Raw genomic sequence first — 20,438 nt, forward strand, 5'->3', positions numbered from 1 at the left:
TTCCCACCCCAGAACTGGAAAAGAAACCCTCTTTTTCCTGGCGACTGCCTTGCGAAAAGCGACGGTGTCGTGTGTTTGCATCCTTGCAAAAACACGGAGCCAACGGACCCCGGCCTTCCTGCAAATGTGGGGCGCTTGTGGGCATCTGGGCAGCGTGGGTCTCCATCGCCCGTCGGCTTCATCAGCGGTCAGGGGCCAATGATAGCAGCCGTGGTCAGACAGTTCCTGCAAGGCCGCTGCAGGTTTCTAGTCCTTAAGAAAGTACAGAGAGCCCTGAAGCTGCGTCGGGCCACTGACTCATGCTGTCCAGATTCCTGTTCCTCGCGGTGCCCAAAAATGCCCCAAAGAGAATCTAGATAGACTGCCTCTGCACCTGGAGGTTCTGCAAGAAGCTAGGAAAGTTGGGCCGGGCCAAAGAGGGCCGCCTAGTCTTGTACCCTGTTCTCTCTTCTTTTTTTATTAAATTTTTATTGATTTTAACACATAAATTATAAAATGTACCACAAAACATCACTTATACAATCTTTTTAGACTTCCATCAGCACCTCTGACGATCCACCGTTTTAACCATTTCTTATGCATTTCTTAACTTTATATTGCCTTTGCATCTCTTAACAAATCATCCTTCCCCTTCTCCATTTTTGCAATACTTCCAATAATACTCCTCACAAAACTTCTTGCAAACCTACAAACGTCGTCTGATCTTCACAAATACTTTTCAAGTAGTCCGTAAATTTACTACAGTCTTCTGTGAATTTCTGGTCCCGCCGGTTTCGAATCCTTCCTGTTAGTTTATCTAGTTCTGCAGAGTCCATTAACTTCATTCTCCATTCTTCAATCGTCGGTAATTCTTCTTGCTTCCATTTTTGGGCCAGGAATATTCTTGCTGCTGTTGTTGCATATAAAAAGAGCTTACATTCCTTTCTATTTATATCACTCCCCACAATGCCCAGTAAAAATGCTTCTCGTTTCTTTATGAATGTACATTTCAACATTTTTTTCATCTCATTATAGATCATCTCCCAGAAGCTTTTCACCTTTTTACATTCCCACCACATGTGATAAAATGTTCCCTCCTTTTGTTTACATTTCCAACATTTATTACTGACTCTATACATTTTCGCCAACTTGACAGGTGTTATATACCATCTATACATCATTTTCATCACATTTTCTTTTAGGGCATTGCATGCAGCAAATTTTAAACCTTCTTTCCATAATTTTAGTCTGGCACCCTGTTCTCACATTATAATTATAATTTTATTATTTTCTCCCTGCTGCTCTGGGCAGCTTACAGCACATATGAAAACATAGTAAAACATCTGATGCAGGTCACTGGGGATTTTTTAATCTATCAGATGTCCCCCTTTCTCTTCCTCTGAGATTCTTCATCAGGTTTCATCAACCCACAGGACCCCTCTAGGGAATCCTCAGCATCACGTTCAGGGGGACCCTGCCTGCTCCACATGGTCTTCTCAACCTGTGCCTCATCCTCCCAGGTGTTCGATTTGGGGACCAGGTCAGGGTTAGGTGAAAACAGGGCGGCCACCTTTGCTCTGGCAAATTACAGGACTGGAGGAGGGGTGGTTGGGTGTTGTGGGGAGCAAATCTGGTGCTGAAATGACTTCAGAGCCATCCACTAATCCAGAATGTGGCAGCTAGACTGGTGACTGGGAGCGGCCGCCGAGACCACATAACACCGGTCTTGAAAGACCTACATTGGCTCCCAGGACGTTTCCAAGCACAATTCAAAGTGTTGGTGCTGACCTTGAAAGCCCTAAACGGCCTCGGTCCAGTATACCTGAAGGAGTGTCTCCACCCCCATCGTTCTGCCCGGACGCTGAGGTCCAGCACCAAGGGCCTTCTGGCGGTTCCCTCACTGCGAGAAGCATAGCTACAGGGAACCAGGCAGAGGGCCTTCTCAGTAGTGGCACCCGCCCTGTGGAATGCCCTCACACCAGATGGCAAAGAAAACAACAACTACCAGACTTTTAGAAGACATCTGAAGGCAGCCCTGTTCAGGGAAGCTTTTAATGTTTAATAGGTTATTGTATTTTAGTGTTCTGTTGGAAGCTGCCCAGAGTGGCTGGGGAAACCCAGCCAGATGGGCAGGGTATAAATGATAAATTATTATTATTACTATTATTATTATTATTATTATTATTATTATTATCCATTGCAATCTATTGTAGCCTAACAGCTGGATCTCTGAATTTTCACATGCGCACAGACGTACACATGAATCTGTCAATCTGTCTGTGCTTGGCTACTCAGAACTGCAATACATGGCCTTTCACATACCCTTTCACACATGCACAGGGATAGGACACCTAACTTGGGATGGAGAAACAGGACAAACTGTGTCCTGTATTGACATAGCCTCCAACATTTATCTGATGAAAACAGGGATAATACAGGGATGTCCTAGTCTATTATTATTATTATTATTATTATTATTATTATTATTATTATTATTATTCTGTCCTTTTTTCTGGAGGGATGCAGAGGTACGCATACACCTAAACATTTTGTGAATCTTCGTACTTTTGTCCATTTGCTGTATTCATTTTTCCCGATTTGAACTATAAAATGGTGATTTTCTTGAGTAAAAATGAGAGTACAGTCCTACCTCAGGTTACAGACGCTTCGGGTTGTGTGTTTTCAGTTTGCGCACCACGCCAAACCCAGAAGTACCGGAACAGGTTACTTCCGGGTTTCGGCACTCGCGCATGTGCAGAAGCACTAAATTGTGCTTTGCGCATGCGCAGAAGCACCGAATGTCAACTTGTGCATGTGCAGACGCGGCGCTGTGGGTTGCGAACACTGCAGGTTGCGAACATGCCTCCTGCACAGATCATGTTCGCAACCCAAGTGTCCGCTGTACAGTACCCCTAAACATTTTTTTTAGAAAAAAGCACTGGTTGTTGTTGTTGTTGTTGTTGTTGTTGTTGTTGTTGTTGTTGTTATATTTTACTGTTTAGGCCCCACCCATCTGATTGGGTTCTCCCAGCCACTCTGGATGGATTCCAACATAGATTAAAACATAATGAAACATTAAACATTATAAAAATTTCCCTATACAGGACTGTCTTCAGATGTCTTCTGAAGGTTGTATAGTTACTTATCTCCCTGGCCAAGGGGTTGGATAATTCCACACACCCCAACATTTCTCCGATGAAAATAGGGATGTCTTAAGGAAAAGCGGTACATTCTGGGATCAAATCAGAAACCGGGATGGTTTCTGTAAATCCGGGAGTGTCACTCGAAAATAGGGACACTCGGAGGGTCTGTATTGAATCAAAACAGGATATGGCATTTTACACTGAAATATGATCCTGTGTTATACAGAATGGCGGGCCACCCTAGGGAGAAATCACCCACCCTCTTCAATTCCCCAGGAACACCTGTTCTTATAAATTATCCCAGCAAATTTTGCACCCATGTCTTTCTAAGACCCTGGCTACACCCCTCTATCTGGGGAGGAATTGCCATTGCGCGAAAATTGCCTAGAGCCCGCAGTTGCAACCTTTGCAAATGCCATTGCGTGGGAAACTTCGCGAACCCGCAATCGCAGCTTTTTGTTTGCATTCCTCTTGCTCGCCGGCAGGTCTTGTGCAATATATATATGAAACGGCAGCATCTTCCCAACTTTGAGAAATCTTTTGCTTCCGAACGGGGCTGTTTGCTGCTTTCGGCTCTGCCGGCCCGCGACCAATTTGTGCGGGAAGCGTCCAAGTGGCCCATTCCGGCGCCCGGCCTTCCAATTTCATCTCCTCTTCCCCGCAGCCCCTTGCCGGGGCCGTGGGCCTGCTCTGTAATTAAAAGCGACCGCCTTTGCATGGCTGAGACGCTGCTGGCTGCGCGGCGGTAATTAACTCTGCTAACGATGCGTGTGCTGGCTCAAGAACATCCTTTGGAACAATACGGCTGGGGGGGCACAGATTATTTAAATTGAAGGGAGGGAAACAGGAGGGGCAACGAGACGACTGAAAAATCTTATAGCAGGGGGCCCAGAGAGGAGGCTACGTAGAGCTCCTTGCTTCGTAAAGCAGCTTTTACCGTTTATGAGCCGAATTGCCCCCATTCCGCTCCTTTTCCTTCTGAATGGCTCTGTCCATTTATGGAGATTGACCAAAGGCGGCCCTCAAAATATCTCCATCTGGCCCTCGGGACTTTGCCCAAGCCACGCCCCCTTTGAGTGGTTCTGCCCAGTCAGGAATGTTTCCTTGAGCCATGATGATACCTGGGATGGGACTTGGGCTCGGACTCGGAGCCAGAGGGGTCTCAGTCTCCACCGGATCCTTTGCCTCAGGCGGCAGCTGAACCAAGTCTGGGGCCTGATTCTGAAGAGTCGCAGTCTGCGCAGGTTCCCTTGCAACAAGCACCAGCTGGGCCGAGTCAGGGGCCTGATCCTGCCCTGGCTCCAGATGCGGGGATGACCTCGTTGTCTTCAGCTGGGCCATCACTTACAGCTGCTCCACTACCAGTTGGGTCAGGAGAGGCTGAGGCGGCCTCTGGGTCTAGTAACCCACCGACGTCTCCCGAGCTGCAGAGACTGAGGTCTGAGAGAAGGAGAGACCTGAGTACTCGCAGGAGGAGTGCTTGCCTTTGGGTGAGACAGGGAGGTGAGTTGCCGGGGGATCAGGACCGGCCGTTACCCCGACAGAGATAAAAGGCTGTCAGACCCTGCCCCAGGTTGCGGGAGCAACGTTGCTGTTTGCCAGTCCCTGTCTGTGATCCTGTACCTGTCCTTGCCTGGTTTCCTGCCTTGGCCCTGTTGGACTGACTCCTTGAGGAACCCTTGGTTTCAGGACCGGATTTGGACCGCGTTGCTCGGGTTAACCCCTGGGCCCAGCACAATACTGGCTTGCTTGGACAGAGCTGTGTGTGTGTGTTTCTAGGAACTTGTAACTCTCGTAGGGCTGGGGTTTGGGGTTCTGCACCAGAACTCTCCAGGCTCTCTCCCTTCCTCGCCACGGACACATCTGTCATCATGTTGGGCGTGTGGATCCTCTTATTGTAGAACGAGATCCTGGGATAAAACGCAGAGCCAAGCGCCTAGATTGTGGTTGTATTTATAGCGCCGAAGCATTTGATGCGGACAGATGGTTTTCCCAAGCACTGTCGTGTTAGCAGTATCTCACTCGATAACACAGGTCTATCCTTTTTGCACTGTTTGTTGTTGTTGTTGTGTGTGTTTTCTTCTCCCCCTCCCCTTTCCTGGTTCTTGTTTCCCCTCCAAAAAAATTAAAATTCAGCCGCAGAAGTCTCCAGAACACATGGCAATGCAAACAGTTTCTCTTCCCCGATGAGAAACGCGGGGATTGTTTTCCCCACGTTGCAATCCCATCTATCTCTCCAGGGAGCTGGAGATGATGCAGAATATTGCTTCTCCTCACTCCTCTCTGAATTCTCCACGACGACCCTGTGAGGTTGGTTTAGGCTGTGGGGCAGCGGCGGCCCAAGATCACGCCCGTGATCTCCGTGGCTGAGGTAGAATTAGAACCCGGCTCCTCATCGGACACACAGATCCTCACCAACAACCCCTGCGAGGTAGGTTTAGGCTGGGAGAGGCGGGGACTGGCCCACGGTCCCACCCAGTGCGCTTCATGACCGGGTGGGGATTCGAACCCTGGTCTCTCAGATCCTGGTCCGACACTCTAACCATTATACCACACTTAGCAAAATAAATCCCACCGCACCAATCTGGGTCAGAAGGAAGAGGCAGAGGCAGTTGCCAGGGTGATGAGGAGATCCCCGACCCTTGCGAATTCGCATTTTGTCCTTCAAACCTCGCACCCCACTCAGGCGTCGGTGCTGGGCTGTGTTTTGTCGCCCCGTGGAAAGCTAGACGGGCGTCTCTTCCAGAACCATCTTGCTTCCCATCTGTTCTGTTGCGATTATCTCTCCATCTCCCCCTCCCCTCCTTTTCTCTCTCCTTTTCCCCAAGTTTTAATTAATGGAAGGCTTGGCGGAGGGAGGGGGAGGGAGGGGGGCAAAATAATAAATTCCTCCCACAGGAAGTGGCCGCTGCGTATCGTGGGGGGCTAGCGAGGGCCGCATTCGCCCGCCCAGGGGCCGCAGGGGGATGCAGCGAGGAGTGCATGTGGTCATCGCTCATTCTCACACATTGTGTGTGTGTGTGTGTGTGTGTGTGTGTGTGTTGCACACACAGTGTCTCCCTTTTCTCTGCTGGTGAAGGTGGAAGGTCATCATCAAATTATTGATCTGATGATCGGGAAGGGGGCAGTTTGTATCGATAGCTATGCAACCTTTAGAGGACATCTCAAGGCAGCCTTCTATAGGGAAGCTTTTAAATGTTTTCTTATGTTTTTATATATGTTGGAAGCCACCCAGAGGGTCTGGGGCAACCTAGTCAGATGGATGGGGTATTATTATTATTATTATTATTATTATTATTATTATTATCATCATTATCATTATCATTATCATTATCATTATCATTGAATAGGACCTCCTAATTTTCATCAGAGAAATTTTGGAGGGCATGCAATTCCCAGAGTGGTTAAACAGCCACCCCCTCTTCCTGGAGAACACAAGTTAACAAATAATAAATTATTATTCTTTATTACAAATTGATTTTTGTAATAAAGCTATGGTTTTCCCAGTCGTGATGTATGGAAGTGAGAGCTGGACCATAAAGAAGGCTGTTCGCCGAAAAATGGATGCTTTTGAATTCTGGTGCTGGAGGAGACTCTTGAGAGTCCCATGGACTGCAAGAAGATCCAACCTCTCCATTCTGAAGGAAACCAGCCCTGAGTGCTCACTGGAAGGACAGATCCTGAAGCTGAGGCTCCGAGACTTTGGCCACCTCATGAGAAGAGAAGACTGCCTGGGAAAGACCCTGATGCTGGGAAAGATGGAGGGTGCAAGGAGAAGGGGACGACGGAGGATGAGATGGTTGGACAGTGTTCTCAAAGCGACCAGCATGAGATGAGTCTGACCAAACTGCGGGAGGCAGTGGAAGACAGGAGGGCCTGGCATGCTCTGGTCCAGGGGGTCACGAAGAGGAGGACACAACTAAACGACTAAACAACCATCACAAATTGATAATCATCATCATCTCGATCAGGGCTATAATTTCTGTCCAACTGGGGACCTTAGATTGGCCCGATTCCAGGGGAACATCTGACCCAGATCGAGCCCCCAAATCAATTAGGGGTTGGGGGCTAATGTTTAATTCGGGATTTAAACCCAAATTTAATACACAGTCAGGAGTGGGGCTGGTTGGGGAGAGAAGGAGACACTGTCTCCCCGGAAGGTGCTTGCAAAGGAGCTTCCTGCAACCCGCAGGATTTAATCCTCCACTCTGCAGCTGGTGGGTGCAGGATTCGGCCTTGCTGGGGTCTGCTTTTCCAGCGACTTCTCTACCACTCCAGGATGTCTCCACCTGGCCCAGGCGATTCAAATCCCCCGACCCGATTCACTTCGGGATTCTGGCGTCAGCCAAGTCCAGGCCGCATCCTGAATCCCATTCGTTTTGCTGCTCCCGCCGGCCCAAATCAGTGAGCCGGGGGGGGAGCGAAGATGCCCGCATGCCAAATCTGGCCACCGCGGTTGGAGGCGTCGGTCACACCTGTTCTGTATAATAATATAATTGATCTGGTGTGGCGTGAAATGCCAACGCTTAGTCACCTTGAAGAGAGGGATGCGAAAGCCGCCCACAAGCTGATAGTTAGAGCCACAGTGCAAGTTTTTCACCCCTGTGCTAATTGAAGAATTAGAAGAGAGAGAGGAAAAGGTTTGCTAGTGATGCCTGCTTGCGGCAGCTTAACATTTCTGATACAGCGGTACCTTGGTTCTCAAACGCCTTGGTACTCGAAACAACTTGGAGGCCAAACATTGCAAACCCAGAAGGAAGTGTTCTGGTTTGCGAACATACCGTATTTTTCGCTCTATAAGACACACCAGACCCCAAGACGCACCTAATTTTTGGAGGAGGAAAACAAGAAAAAAAATATTATGACTCTCAGAAGCCCAGAACAGCAAGAGGGATCGCTACGCAGTGAAAGCAGCAATCCCTCTTGCTGTTCTGGCTTCTGGGATAGCTGCGCAGCCTGCATTCGCTCCATAAGACGCACACACATTTCCCCTTACTTTTTAGGAGGGGAAAAGTGAGTCTTATAGAGCAAAAAATACAGTATTTTGGAAGCCAAACGTGCTCCGTTTTGAGTGTTACGCTGAGGTCTGTCTGTTTTTGCTATTTACTTTGCGCTTTTGTTTTTGCGGCGCTTTGTTTTGTTTTGTTTTGTTTTTGTGGCTGTGTGGAACCCAGTTCAGCTACTGATGGATCGACTGTGTGACTGCAGTACAGTGGTATATGCACAAAGTATCAAATGTGGTGACAGTAATACTAATGCAACAAAACAGCAACGCCACTACAGGAATAGAGATAGACTTGTAACCATTCAAGCAAAAAACATACTAAGGTGCCATTTGTAAAACAAAGCCTGGAGATACTGTAAACATGGAGTGGATAAATGTTAAGAAGTTAAGGTACAGTTGTAAATTGTCTATTCCAGTTATTATTCTAGTAAATTTGGTTTTATATTTATAAGCCAGTTTGTAGTGGTGTTGTTTTGTTGCAGTAAAGTGGTACCTCAGGTTAAGTACTTAACTCGTTCTGGAGGTCCGTTCTTAACCTGAAACTGTTCTTAACCTGAGGTACCACTTTAACTAATGGGCCTCCCGCTGCCGCCGCACAATTTCTGTTCTCATCCTGAAGCAAAGTTCTTAACCCGAGGTAATATTTCTGGATTAGCAGAGTCTGTAACCTGAAGCATCTGTAACCTGAAGCATCTGTAGCCTGAGGTACCACTGTACATTGTCTATAGCTTTCATTTTACAGATCAACGGTCTCGTTTGATAGTAAAATTCATGCAAAATTGCTGTTTTAGGGGTTGCTTTTAAAAGTCTGGAACCGATCAATCCGTTTTGCATTACTTTCTACGGGAAAGCGCTCCTTGCTTTTGGAATGCTTTGGTTTTGGAAGGGACTTCTGGAACGGATTCAGTTTCAGAATGAAAGGTACCACTGTATTTGGAAGTGAAAAAGAGGTGTGGCCTTGCGAGGGTCCCGGGGGCCGTATTCTGCTACCTAGGGGGGCGTGATTTGGCCTGCCGACCAGAAGTGTACCATCCCTTCTGTATCTGTCCTCTCCCAGAATCCTCCCCTCCTTCCCTATACGATATATAAATACGCGATATAGAATTATTATTAAACCAATTCTATCTCTGGCGTCTCGCTTCTTGGATTCTAATTATACACCAGCTGGAAAGTTCAGTTTAACAAGTGTAAACATAATCCGACATCACAGTCTTCTCACCTCATCCGCGTCTTGGGAGAATATATATATATTTGTGTGTGTAATATTCCCCCCCCCAAAAAAACACCCAACCCTCTGCAACAACCCACAGACAACCCCATCGCCTCATCGAAGGATTAAGGAGACTTCAAGGAAGGAGATCTTGGTGGAAATTAATTTTCAGGCTCCCTGAGAAAAGGATGCGTGTAGTTTGCAAGGTGGGAGGGAGGGAGGGGTGAGCTGGGAGCCAAAATAAGGTTGCTTGGCTGCCTGTTCTATTCACTGGCAAACTCATTTCAGATGGTTGATTGCTAGTGTGTGCCGGGGGGGGGCGCGATTGAGAGGGAGGGAGTGAGTTTGTTTGCCCAAGTTCCTGGCATCCTGGAGTGATGGAATATGGGAGGGAGAGAAAGAGTTTGGGGAATGAATGTGTTCGGGGAGATGTTTTTAGTGAGTCTCCTCTGAGTTCGTTGGGTGTTGGTTGCTGGGGGGAAATACTGTATTTTTTGCTCCATAAGACAGTAAGGGGAAATGTGTGTGCGTCTTATGGAGCGAATGCAGGCTGCACAGCTATCCCAGAAGCCAGAACAGCAAGAGGGATTGCTGTTTTCACTGCGCAGCGATCCCTCTTGCTGTTCTGGCTTCTGAGATTCAGAATTTTTTGTTTCTTGTTTTCCTCCTCCAAAAACTTGTGGTCTGGTGCGTCTTATAGAGCGAAAAATAGGGTATTTGTTTGTTCCGTTCGTGAATCGCTTCCTCCGAAAAACATACAACAAAAAGCATCCCTAAAAGAAATGTGTGTCTAAAAAGTGGGGGGAACAAATCCGCCTCAAAACTATTCACTCTGTAAAAGGGATTAACGCCAGCCTTCCGACATGAGGAACATGGCTCTTTAGAATCAAAAAGCTAAGGGTTTCTCGATTTTGTGCAAAGTGCACGTCCGAAAAGGGATGGAAACAGTTTCAGGTCACACCGATTTCGTTCACACCTCCCATCAGATGTCAAGGAAATAAAGAACTATCTGACTTTTAGAAGACATTCGAAGGCAGTCCTGTTTAGGGAAGTTTTTGATGTATGATGTTTTATTGTGTTTGTAATATTCTGTTGAGAGCTGCCCAGAGTGGCTGGGGAAGCCCAGCCAGATGGGTGGGATTAGAGATGTAAAATTTCCAGAAATTTTGAAGCCATGGGAGGAAACATTCCCCCCCCCTGTTTTTTTCCAGGGGGAAAATGGAAATTTTGGGGAAATTGAAAAAAAGTTCATTGTGGAGTAGTTTTAAAAAACAACAACCAGAAGACACAGCGTATACATGCAGTTTATTCTATCCATCTCATTTTCTGAACTACTGCTATCATTTTCCATTTCTTCTTCCTCTTCGTCATTTTTCTCATGGACTTCTTTAAAAAACGGCTTTGGGGAAAACGGGGGGGGGGGGACGACCTGTTTTTTCCTCCAATTTTTACGGCTTTTCCCTGGGCCTTCTTCCCATCTCTACTTCAGGACAGCCGGGGCATAGCGTAAGGCAAATCTTTTGCATGCCAGGCCCAGAAGGTACCAACATCCAGTTACTGAATAGTATGTTGCACTAAGGCTCAATCTCTGTTTGAAAGGAAAAGGAGTGTTTGTGTGTTTTAAATTGAATTTGCTATTATATCTTATAAACCGCTTGATGGTAAGAGAGCTTCTAAACAGTTACAAAAATGTACAACAGAACATTAAAACGATTGATGAAACGCAGTTAAAAGCAGGTATTTGAGAGTATTCAAAAGATGATTAAAGTCAGCAGTGGTTAAAAGGAAATAAATCGCATGCAGTATCCGCGTGTTCAGATGGGTTGGTCCTAACGAAAACGTTTCGAGCTGTTGCCAAAGGGAGCTCCAAAGTGTGGGTGCTGGAAAGTCAGGGGGGGATGGAAAAATGGGGGGCAGGTTCCCCCACCCCGTTTTCCCCCAAAGCCACTTTTTCAGGAAAATATGGGGGGGAGGTGTGTGGAAAATTCAAACTATATCAAACTATTTTTTTCATTTTTTCTGGAAAAAAACAGCTTTGGGGGGAAACTGGGGGGGGAACTGGTCCCCTCCCCCCAATTTTTCCGTCCCCCCCCCGGCCTTTCCATCTCTAGCGGGGTATAAATAATAAATAATACTTAATTATGACTGTTGTTCATAAAAGCAACCTGTTTTTTTCTGCCATGAGGACTATGAACTTGACCTTTAAAAATAAATTAGAAGTCCAGCGTTTCTCAGTTTTGTGCGAAACTCCTGTTCACCTCTTTGTTCCAAAGGCCACCCAGTGTTTTTCTCCCCACAGACCCTTTCCATCTCTCCTCCCTCTCCCTGGCAAGGGGATTCTGCCTCCATAAATATCACACGGCTGTTTTCCTTGCCATGCATGGCTAAAACGTGCACCACCCACAGGCTATTTATAAAGGCTGGCGCTCTGCCCCTCGATCTGGGCTGGCTGCCCCATTGCCCAGGGCGTTGGGAATCCACTTCGTGTTCCTTCTCCTCACGTTCCGTTTGTGGGTCTTATTCCACAACGACCTTTCGAGGTAGGCAAATTCCTTTTTTAAAAAAACAACAGCAACGCAGCAGTAGAATTATAGAATCATAGAATCATAGAATCATAGAATCATAGAGTTGGAAGAGACCACAAGGGCCATCGAGTCCAACCCCCTGCCAAGCAGGAAACACCATCAGAGCACTCCTGACATATGGTTGTCAAGCCTCTGCTTAAAGACCTCCAAAGTAGGAGACTCCACCACACTCCTTGGCAGCAAATTCCACTGTCGAACAGCTCTTACTGTCAGGAAGTTCTTCCTAATGTTTAGGTGGAATCTTCTTTCTTGTAGTTTGGATCCATTGCTCCGTGTCCGCTTCTCTGGAGCAGCAGAAAACAACCTTTCTCCCTCCTCTATGTGACATCCTTTTATATATTTGAACATGGCTATCATATCACCCCTTAACCTCCTCTTCTCCAGGCTAAACATGCCCAGCTCCCTTAGCCGTTCCTCATAAGGCATCGTTTCCAGGCCTTTGTCCATTTTGGTTGCCCTCCTCTGGACACGTTCCAGTTTGTCAGTGTCCTTCTTGAACTGTGGTGCCCAGAACTGGACACAGTACTCCAGGTGAGGTCTGACCAGAGCAGAATACAGTGGCACTATTACTTCCCTTGATCTAGATGCTATACTCCTATTGATGCAGCCCAGAATTGCATTGGCTTTTTTAGCTGCCGCGTCACACTGTTGGCTCATGTCAAGTTTGTGGTCAACCAAGACTCCTAGATCCTTTTCACATGTACTGCTCTCAAGCCAGGTGTTCCCCATCTTGTATTTGTGCCTCTCATTTTTTTTGCCCAAGTGCAATACTTTACATTTCTCCCTGTTAAAATTCATTCAGTAAAATTCAGTAAAGCGAAATTGGGATGAATCTGTGACTGCCGTGGGGCTTGAACTATTGCAGCAATGCTGAAGCCACCTGGGGTTCAACTCGTTGAGCCGAAAGGGGCCCCCCAAGGACATCTAGTCCACCCCCTCACCGGCGCAGGAAACCCACCAATCAGGCAGCCGCCAGCCTTTGGCTTACAAACCTCTAGGCCATATATTTTATATTTTATTTTCAAAGCGAAATTGCAACAAAAATTACAAACATCAAATCCAAAAAAGGGGGGAGGGAATGAAACAAAAAGAACAGAAAACAAACCTACAAAGAAAACCATGATATCTTAACAAACTTTACGTACAAATACACGTACACATTGACTTCCTTCCTCTGTTTGGAGACCTCAAAATTTTTAATCTTTCTGAATTGTTGCGTCTAATGTAAATTACCTCTATTTTTATACCTTTTGCACAGTTTTTTCAATTTCTTTAACCCTACGAAGCTTCATTCATCACATACCGATATACTTACTCTAGAACATGAGTAGGCAAACTAAGGCCTGGGGGCCGGATCCGGCCCAATCGCCTTCTCAGTCCGGCCCGTCGACGGTCCAGGAATCAGCATGTTTTTACATGAGTAAAATGTGTCTTTTCATTTAAAATGCATCTCTGGGTTATTTGTGGGGCATAAGAATTCGTTCATCCCCCCCCCCCATATAGTCCATATAGGTTTTAGGATTGGCCGCCGTACGATGTGGCAGTAGCCACGATGCTCAGGCTTGGTTAGGATTCCAAATGGAGATAGACTGCTTTTGAATTAGGAGGCTCTATTTCCAAGAGGTAGTTTTCACCGCGACTAGGCTGCCTGTCAGCATGCTTTTCGCTGGGTTTTATGTTTTTATCATTGATGCTTTGCAATATGTTTCTAATGTTGCACACTGCCTTGGGATCTTTTGATAAAGGGCAACACATCATTTGAAATTATTATTGTTATTAGTCAGTATTTATTACAGTTTCAACTTTTTACTCTATTACGACGTAGTATAGGACTGCATATGTACCATACATTCAAAGCACAAAGACTCCTGGGAACTATAGTATGTTAAGGATGCTTGGAACTGTAGCTGTGGGAGGGGCAAACTACAGTTCCTGGATTCCTTAGAAGAAGGGCTGTGCTTTATGGTGTGTTTAGGTAGCGTAACTTGCAGCACACAAAAGAAATCAACCCCCCTTTTATTTTTTTTAAAAAGGCTATTCTAGGCGCTGTTTAGACAATACCTCCCCGTATTGCAGAGAAGCAGGATTGAATCTCGTCGTCCCATCCTGCCGGCAAGGCACACATCCCCTTTTCTCTCTGTGCAACTTTTTCCCTGCAGTAATTGGAGGAACATCTGGGCCTCTGGCTCACGCACACACAGAGAGAGACTGCGCTCCCCAAGGATGCGAAACTACGCCAGGTAGACGTCGAGAAAGGAGACAGACAGTTCCCGCAAGAGTTTCCTCTCACGTCACCAGACTGCTGTGGCCGATTCTTCTGTGACTTTGGGGATCCAGAGAGACAGGGGCATGTGGGGAAAGAGGGGGAGGCTGGTTAAGCAGGGCTGGAGGTTTAAAGACTGTCTCAAGGCAAATCTAAAAAAATGTAGTATTGTGTGGCGAGTTCCCGCCCCAACCCCAGTGGAAATAATGACACATGACACAATTACAGTGGTACCTCAGGTTACATACGCTTCAGGTTACATACGCTTCAGGTTACAGACTCTGCTAACCCAGAAATAGTGCTTCAGGTTAAGAACTTTGCTTCAGGATGAGAACAGAAATCGTGCTCCGGCGGCGCAGCAGCAGCAGGAGGCCCCATTAGCTAAAGTGGGGCTTCAGGTTAAGAACAGACCTCCGGAACGAATTAACTACTTAACCCGAGGTACCACTGTATTAAGGTTAATGGGCTAAATAAGGCCACAACTTTATTGGTTAGAGGTGATGAGCGGTATTGGCTTAGGCATTGGTCCTAACCGACTACAGTGGTACCTCGGGATGCGAACGGGATCCATTCCACAGCCCCGTTCACATCCAGAACGGAACGCAAGATGCGACTGCGCATGCACGGGTCATGTTTTCCTGCTACTGCGCATGCTCATGACGTCATTTTGAGCATCTGCGCATGCACAAGCGGCGAAACCCAGAAGTAACACGCTCTGTTACTTCCGGGTTGCCGCGGAACGCAACTCGAACGAGCTCAACCCGAAGCGCATTCAACTTGAAGTATGACTGTATATCCGACTTCAGCCGGTCCGCTTGAAGTCCAGGAAGGGTTAACCACCAGTTGGGGGAGTCCTGCTGATGCACATCAACTAGGAACTCCCCCGGGGTCACCGATAGGGAGCATGTCTTAGGACCTCACCTCCCTAGGCTTCGGACAGGGCCACGCCCCCCGAAATCCTTTATCAGACTGCCCTTCAATATGCGGGGCAGGTGATGGGATGGCGCTACCTCCCCTCTTCCATCTACAGAACTATACCAATGCCTAGCCAGGGGATGACGCGGCCGGGAATATCCCCAATCGCGCGGGGGCTGGGCTCCAGCCACCGCGCACGTGGAGGGGGCGTGAAACCCGCAACCCCACCTCCTCCGTAGGGCAGAAGTGGCTTAAACACTGACAACTGGGAAACACTGGCCTGCGAGCGCTCCAGTTGGAGAACAGCCTTTACCAAAGGTGTCATGGGCTTTGAAGACACTCGAACTCAGGACTCAAGGGAGAAACTTGCTAAGAGGGAGGCACGCTTGGCAGATCCACACCCTGATCAACTCCCACCCGGAAACCAACGTCTCCACTGTGGAAGGACGTGTGGATCCAGAATTGACCTCCACAGTCACTTACGGACTCATTGTTAAAACCGTGTTTGTGGAAGACAATCTTAATCGGCTACGAGGGATCGCTGAAGAAGAAGAAGAAGAAGAGCTGGAAAGTAGAGAGAGAGAGAGAGAAAGGCCTTAAGAGGCAACTCCTTTTAAAATCCTGAATTACCGTATTTTTCTGTCTATAAGACACACCCATGTATAAGAGCAGCCCTTATTTTTGGGTACTCAGGTTTAAGAAAATCTTAAATACACTATCCATGTATAAGACGGCCCCTAATTTTTGACATTTATTTTTTAGGGGGGGGACTAGACTTATACACAGAAAAATATGGTAATTTGTTCTCGACTGCTCTTCATCAGGGCTGGTGCAGAAAGTCTCTGCCCTCAAGGAGCTTACAGCGTAGAACTGGGCAGCTAAGAAAAGATGAAGCTAGATGGCTTGAAATGGATAGCCTAAGAGTCCTACTCTGAGTAGAACCTTTTCGGGTGAAGTCTTAACAGTTTTGCACCAGTAAGAAACTTCGTCCGATCCTGTGAATTTCAGCCTGCGCTGTAATAAATCCTAGATAATTCTGTGCTTCTCGCTCTGCTGGTATCGAACCCAGTGAACTGAATATTTAGCTGATGCCTTCCCTTCGTTTCATTATAGGTTTGTCCGGAAAGTGAAATCCCCATGTAGGAAATGTGATTTGATTTTTATAGTCATCGCTGCTGGTTTTATTGCGGGTTTTACACAATTCTGTTACTTTGATTTGTTGATTTCCACTTCGACTTTTTAAAATAATTATCTTATGGTCTGCAAACCTCTCAGAGAGGCGCAGGCTATCAAGCAGCCTGTAATTGCTGTAATAATCACTGCTTCATAAAAGCTAACCAATTATTAAGCGCTTGGAGAGGGAAGCAAAAAGAGTTTAAATGCTAGACGTGCCCATTATTACTCTGTGCTAGGAGCTGTACAGAAACAGCGCTCCATAAATACGATAAATGTGCTGATTTGTTTTTATGGAGCTGGGAGCTGCAAGTAACGAGAGCTTCATAAATACTATAAATGCTAATTATTTAGCACAAGGCCTGTATGTAATAAGAGCTTCGTCCATGCCACAGTTGCCAATTATTTAGTACTGGGAGCTGCAGAGAATAAGAGCTTGTTTGTTTTCTCTGCCGATGGCCTGTGCATTGTAGTCTTTACAAAAAAAGATGAGCGATAACTTGGGAGAGGAATTATACTCTGAAAATCTGGTGGCTGTATTATTATTATTATTATTATTATTATTATTATTATTATTATTATTATCATTATTATTATTATTACTATTTATTACATACCCTCCAACATTTCTCCAATGAAAATAGGAACATCCTATTCTCAAACAACAACAACAATTTTATTATTAATTTTATTATTTATACCCTGCCCCCAAAAAGCTGGACAAACTCATGCTGGTAGCTTCAAGAACACTGTCCCACCATCTCGTCCTCTGTCGTCCCCTTCTCCTTGTGTCCTCCATCTTTCCCAACATCAGGGTCTTTTCCAGGGAGTCTTCTCTTCTCATGAGGTGGCCAAAGTCTTGGAGCCTCAGCTTCAGGATCTGTCCTTCCAGTGAGCACTCAGGGCTGATTTCCTTCCGAATGGAGAGGCTGGATCTTCTTGCAGTCCATGGGACTCTCAAGAGTCTCCTCCAGCACCAGAATTCAAAAGCATCAATTCTTCGGCCATCAGCCTTCTTTATGGTCCAGCTCTCACTTCCATACATCACAACTGGGAAAACCATAGCATAGCATAATAGCAATAGGGAATGGTAATTTACACCTGTTGCTTATGTGTTGGAGTTGCTGATTTGCAATTGCCTTGTTTGTTTAAGGAAATAACTATTTATATACATACAATGTATATAAGAAAAGTTGAGGGAACTTAAAAGAGAGAGATGCTCCGAGCCTTAATTGATCCTTGCTGGATTCTAGCCTGCCCCACACAATCTGACCTCTAGGGCTCTGGGATGATGTCCCCATTTCCCCAAAATATTGGGGGGGGGGGTGGAGCTTGTTTCCATCCGATCTGTGGAAGGGGATTTCCACTGCAACCCGATCCAGGACGCCAGCTGCCCTACGCTGATTCGTGGCCACGCATTCAGAAATAGACTAATTGTACACACTGTAAATTCAGTAAACGATCGGGGGCATCCCACGACTTAGATATTTGGTTCTGTGAGCGTTTGGTTCTGTGAGCGTTGAGGCTCTCTTAGCAGACGCTGCACCCGCCTTTCTTTCCGGATCCGCAGGAAAATTTTAGGGGGCTTGATTGCAGCCGCAGCTGCCCCCAAAATCTGTGGGTTCACCCTCCCTGCCCCCCAAAAGCTGTTTCAGTTTTTCAGCTCTGTTCCAGCAAGTGTGTTGGGTGCATCTGAGCATGCACAGAGTTCATTTACCTTCCCACAGCTTGACTGCAGTTGGAGAGGAATGGGCCGATATATCAATGTCTGAACTTATTTTATCCAATCGTTGCCACCTAATTTCTGACGTTTGGGCTGTTCCTCCTATTAGCTAAGTTTTAATTTATATATATTTATATATATTTTAACTGTATTGTATTGTTAACTGTATTGCCCCTGTTATACCTAATTGCAAATTCAAATGTATCCCTATCGTGTTTTATGACTTCCTTAAAATTGTATGTGGGCTGGAACTGGTCTCTGACCGAAATAATAAAATTCATTCATTCATTCCACCTCTTATCAATCATACATCACTTTGGGAAAGTTGTTTTTTTTTTTTTAATCCTCATGAAAATATATCTGCAAATCTCTCCTAATACACAGATGTCTGCATGAATTTTTGCCTGACATACACGCCTTTTGTTTTATTTTTTTGCTGGGAATCCAGTTTTATTGAAATTTCCCATGATAAAATAAAAAGAACGGACGAATCTAAAAAGTCTAATAACAAGAGAGAAATTAGAAGAAAGGAGATAGGAAACTCTCTCGCTGCTATATCTCTCCATCCTTCCCCCCCAATTTTTTATTAAAAATTTCTTGGTTTACAAAAGTACGGGCAATGTGTTTAAAAAAATGTGTAAATATGCAAAAAAAAGGTGTTTGTGTTTTAAAAAATGCACTAAAACTTTAGAAAAAGAATCAATCTCCACTAAATTTGGTGCGGGGACCATTTGGGCTGAAGACCAGTCTACCCTGCAGCTGTTTTTAAAAATGCAAATAGCAGTCGTTCCTCCGAAATAGGGAAATAATAGATTTTTTAAAAAACCAACCAGATTTTAAAGCTACAAAAAAATCTCTGTTGAATTTGGTGTGGGAACTATTGGTGAAATTTGGGGTGGGAGGGTGCAGTGGTTTTTGTTTTTAAGTATAGATAACTCATTCCTCCAAAATAAATGGGGAGGGTTTTTTTTTAAAAAGAAAACAGATTTTGGAACCCTCTCCTTTCTCCTCCTGTGATGGCACTTCTATTTGGGGACTTCCCTGGCTTTTTTCTGGCCAGTTTGGATAGTTAGCCTTGGTGAAGCCTTGACGTTTTCATCCCCCCAAAAGTTTTTGATTTGAGTTTCCATTGAAATGAGGTTTTATTTTAATGTTTTAATGTTGTGCTTTAATCTTGTTTTTAAGTTGTATTTCAATCAATTGGTTTTTATATCGGGTGTTAGCCGCCCTGAGCCCGGTCTTGGCTGGGGAGGGCGGGGTATAAATAAAATTATTATTATTATTATTATTATTATTATTATTATTATTATTAACCCTCCTCTTTCCTGCTCTCTTCCAGGGCCTGCCAAAGGGAAGCATGTTTCGCTCCTAGGACCCGCCTCCCTCGCTTCTCCTCTCCTCCCGGGAAAGTTCTGAGAATGATCCTTCCCTTCCTCCAGCCTGCCCTTTTATTCTTCCTGGCGTCTGCGACTTCCTTCCCTAAGGATTTGACTCCGCTCAGCACCGTCGGCGGGGCAGGTGAGTCTGCAGCCCGCTTTCAAACTATTTGCATGGTGAAACCAGGGCGGGCAGGTAATCAACAGGTGTTGCTCCCCCGTCCTCCCTTGACCAGAGGGAATGGAGGATGGGAAAACAATTGGCTCTGTTTGAAGGTGCGTCTCCTAAGGAAGGAAGCACTCTTTCTAACAGGCGGGCAGGTATTCAACAGGTGTTGCTTCCCCCATCCTCCCTCGACCGGAAGGAATGGAGGAAAAAGGGGAGAACTAGCCCCGAAGAAGCTTTTCCTGTAGAAGGAGGCCTTTTCTTTTCCAATAGGGCATTCTTTCTCTCCTCACCCACCAGGAACATCCCAGTATCCTGTTTTCCGCGGCCTCGCAGGGGACAATGACACTGCCCAGCTAGGTCTGGATTTCCAGAGTATGCTGAGACTCAACCAAACCCTTTTCATTGCCGCGCGGTAAGTGATGGGGCAGGGAAGGTGGTGTTGGCGGCCATCTTTTGTGTGTTTCTTTTTTTTATTTATTTTATTCATTTTTCATTCATTACACACATCTCAAATTCTTAACGTTTACTATATATTCATCCCTCCCTCCCCTCCAAGACTTGTGTTTCTGGTTTGTTTCTATTCTCACCCACTTTGCTATCTCTCAACAGAAAAAGTCATTAATCACATAACATCAAACCTTAAAAACATACAAATATAATAATAATAATAATAATAATAATAATAATAATAATAATAATAATAATAATAATAATAATAATAATTTATTATTTATACCCCGCCCATCTGGCTGAGTTTCCCCAGCCACTCTGGGTGACTCCCAATCAGTGTTAAAAACAGTACAGCGTTACATATTAAAAACTTCCCTGAACAGGGCTGACTTAAGATGTCTTCTGAATGTCAGGTAATTATTTATCTCTTTGACATCTGGTGGGAGG

The 20,438-nt window shown here is 45.7% G+C and overlaps 1 protein-coding gene across 3 annotated transcripts in view; it reads left to right on the top strand.

The window, feature by feature from the left end:
• Positions 1-20,438, top strand: part of SEMA6C (semaphorin 6C) — a 142,442-nt gene that overhangs the window by 54,669 nt on the left and 67,335 nt on the right. For all 3 annotated transcript variants that reach the window (XM_081173502.1, XM_081173504.1, XM_081173503.1), the window contains exons 2-3: positions 19,336-19,514; positions 19,839-19,953. In XM_081173502.1, the coding sequence (XP_081029628.1) occupies positions 19,415-19,514; positions 19,839-19,953 (215 nt within the window). In that variant the 5' untranslated portion in view covers positions 19,336-19,414. The remainder of the gene's footprint in view (positions 1-19,335; positions 19,515-19,838; positions 19,954-20,438) is intronic.

This window comes from Podarcis bocagei, assembly GCF_964188305.1.
Source record: "Podarcis bocagei genome assembly, chromosome: 16".
In the NCBI taxonomy this organism is placed as follows: domain Eukaryota; kingdom Metazoa; phylum Chordata; class Lepidosauria; order Squamata; family Lacertidae; genus Podarcis; species Podarcis bocagei.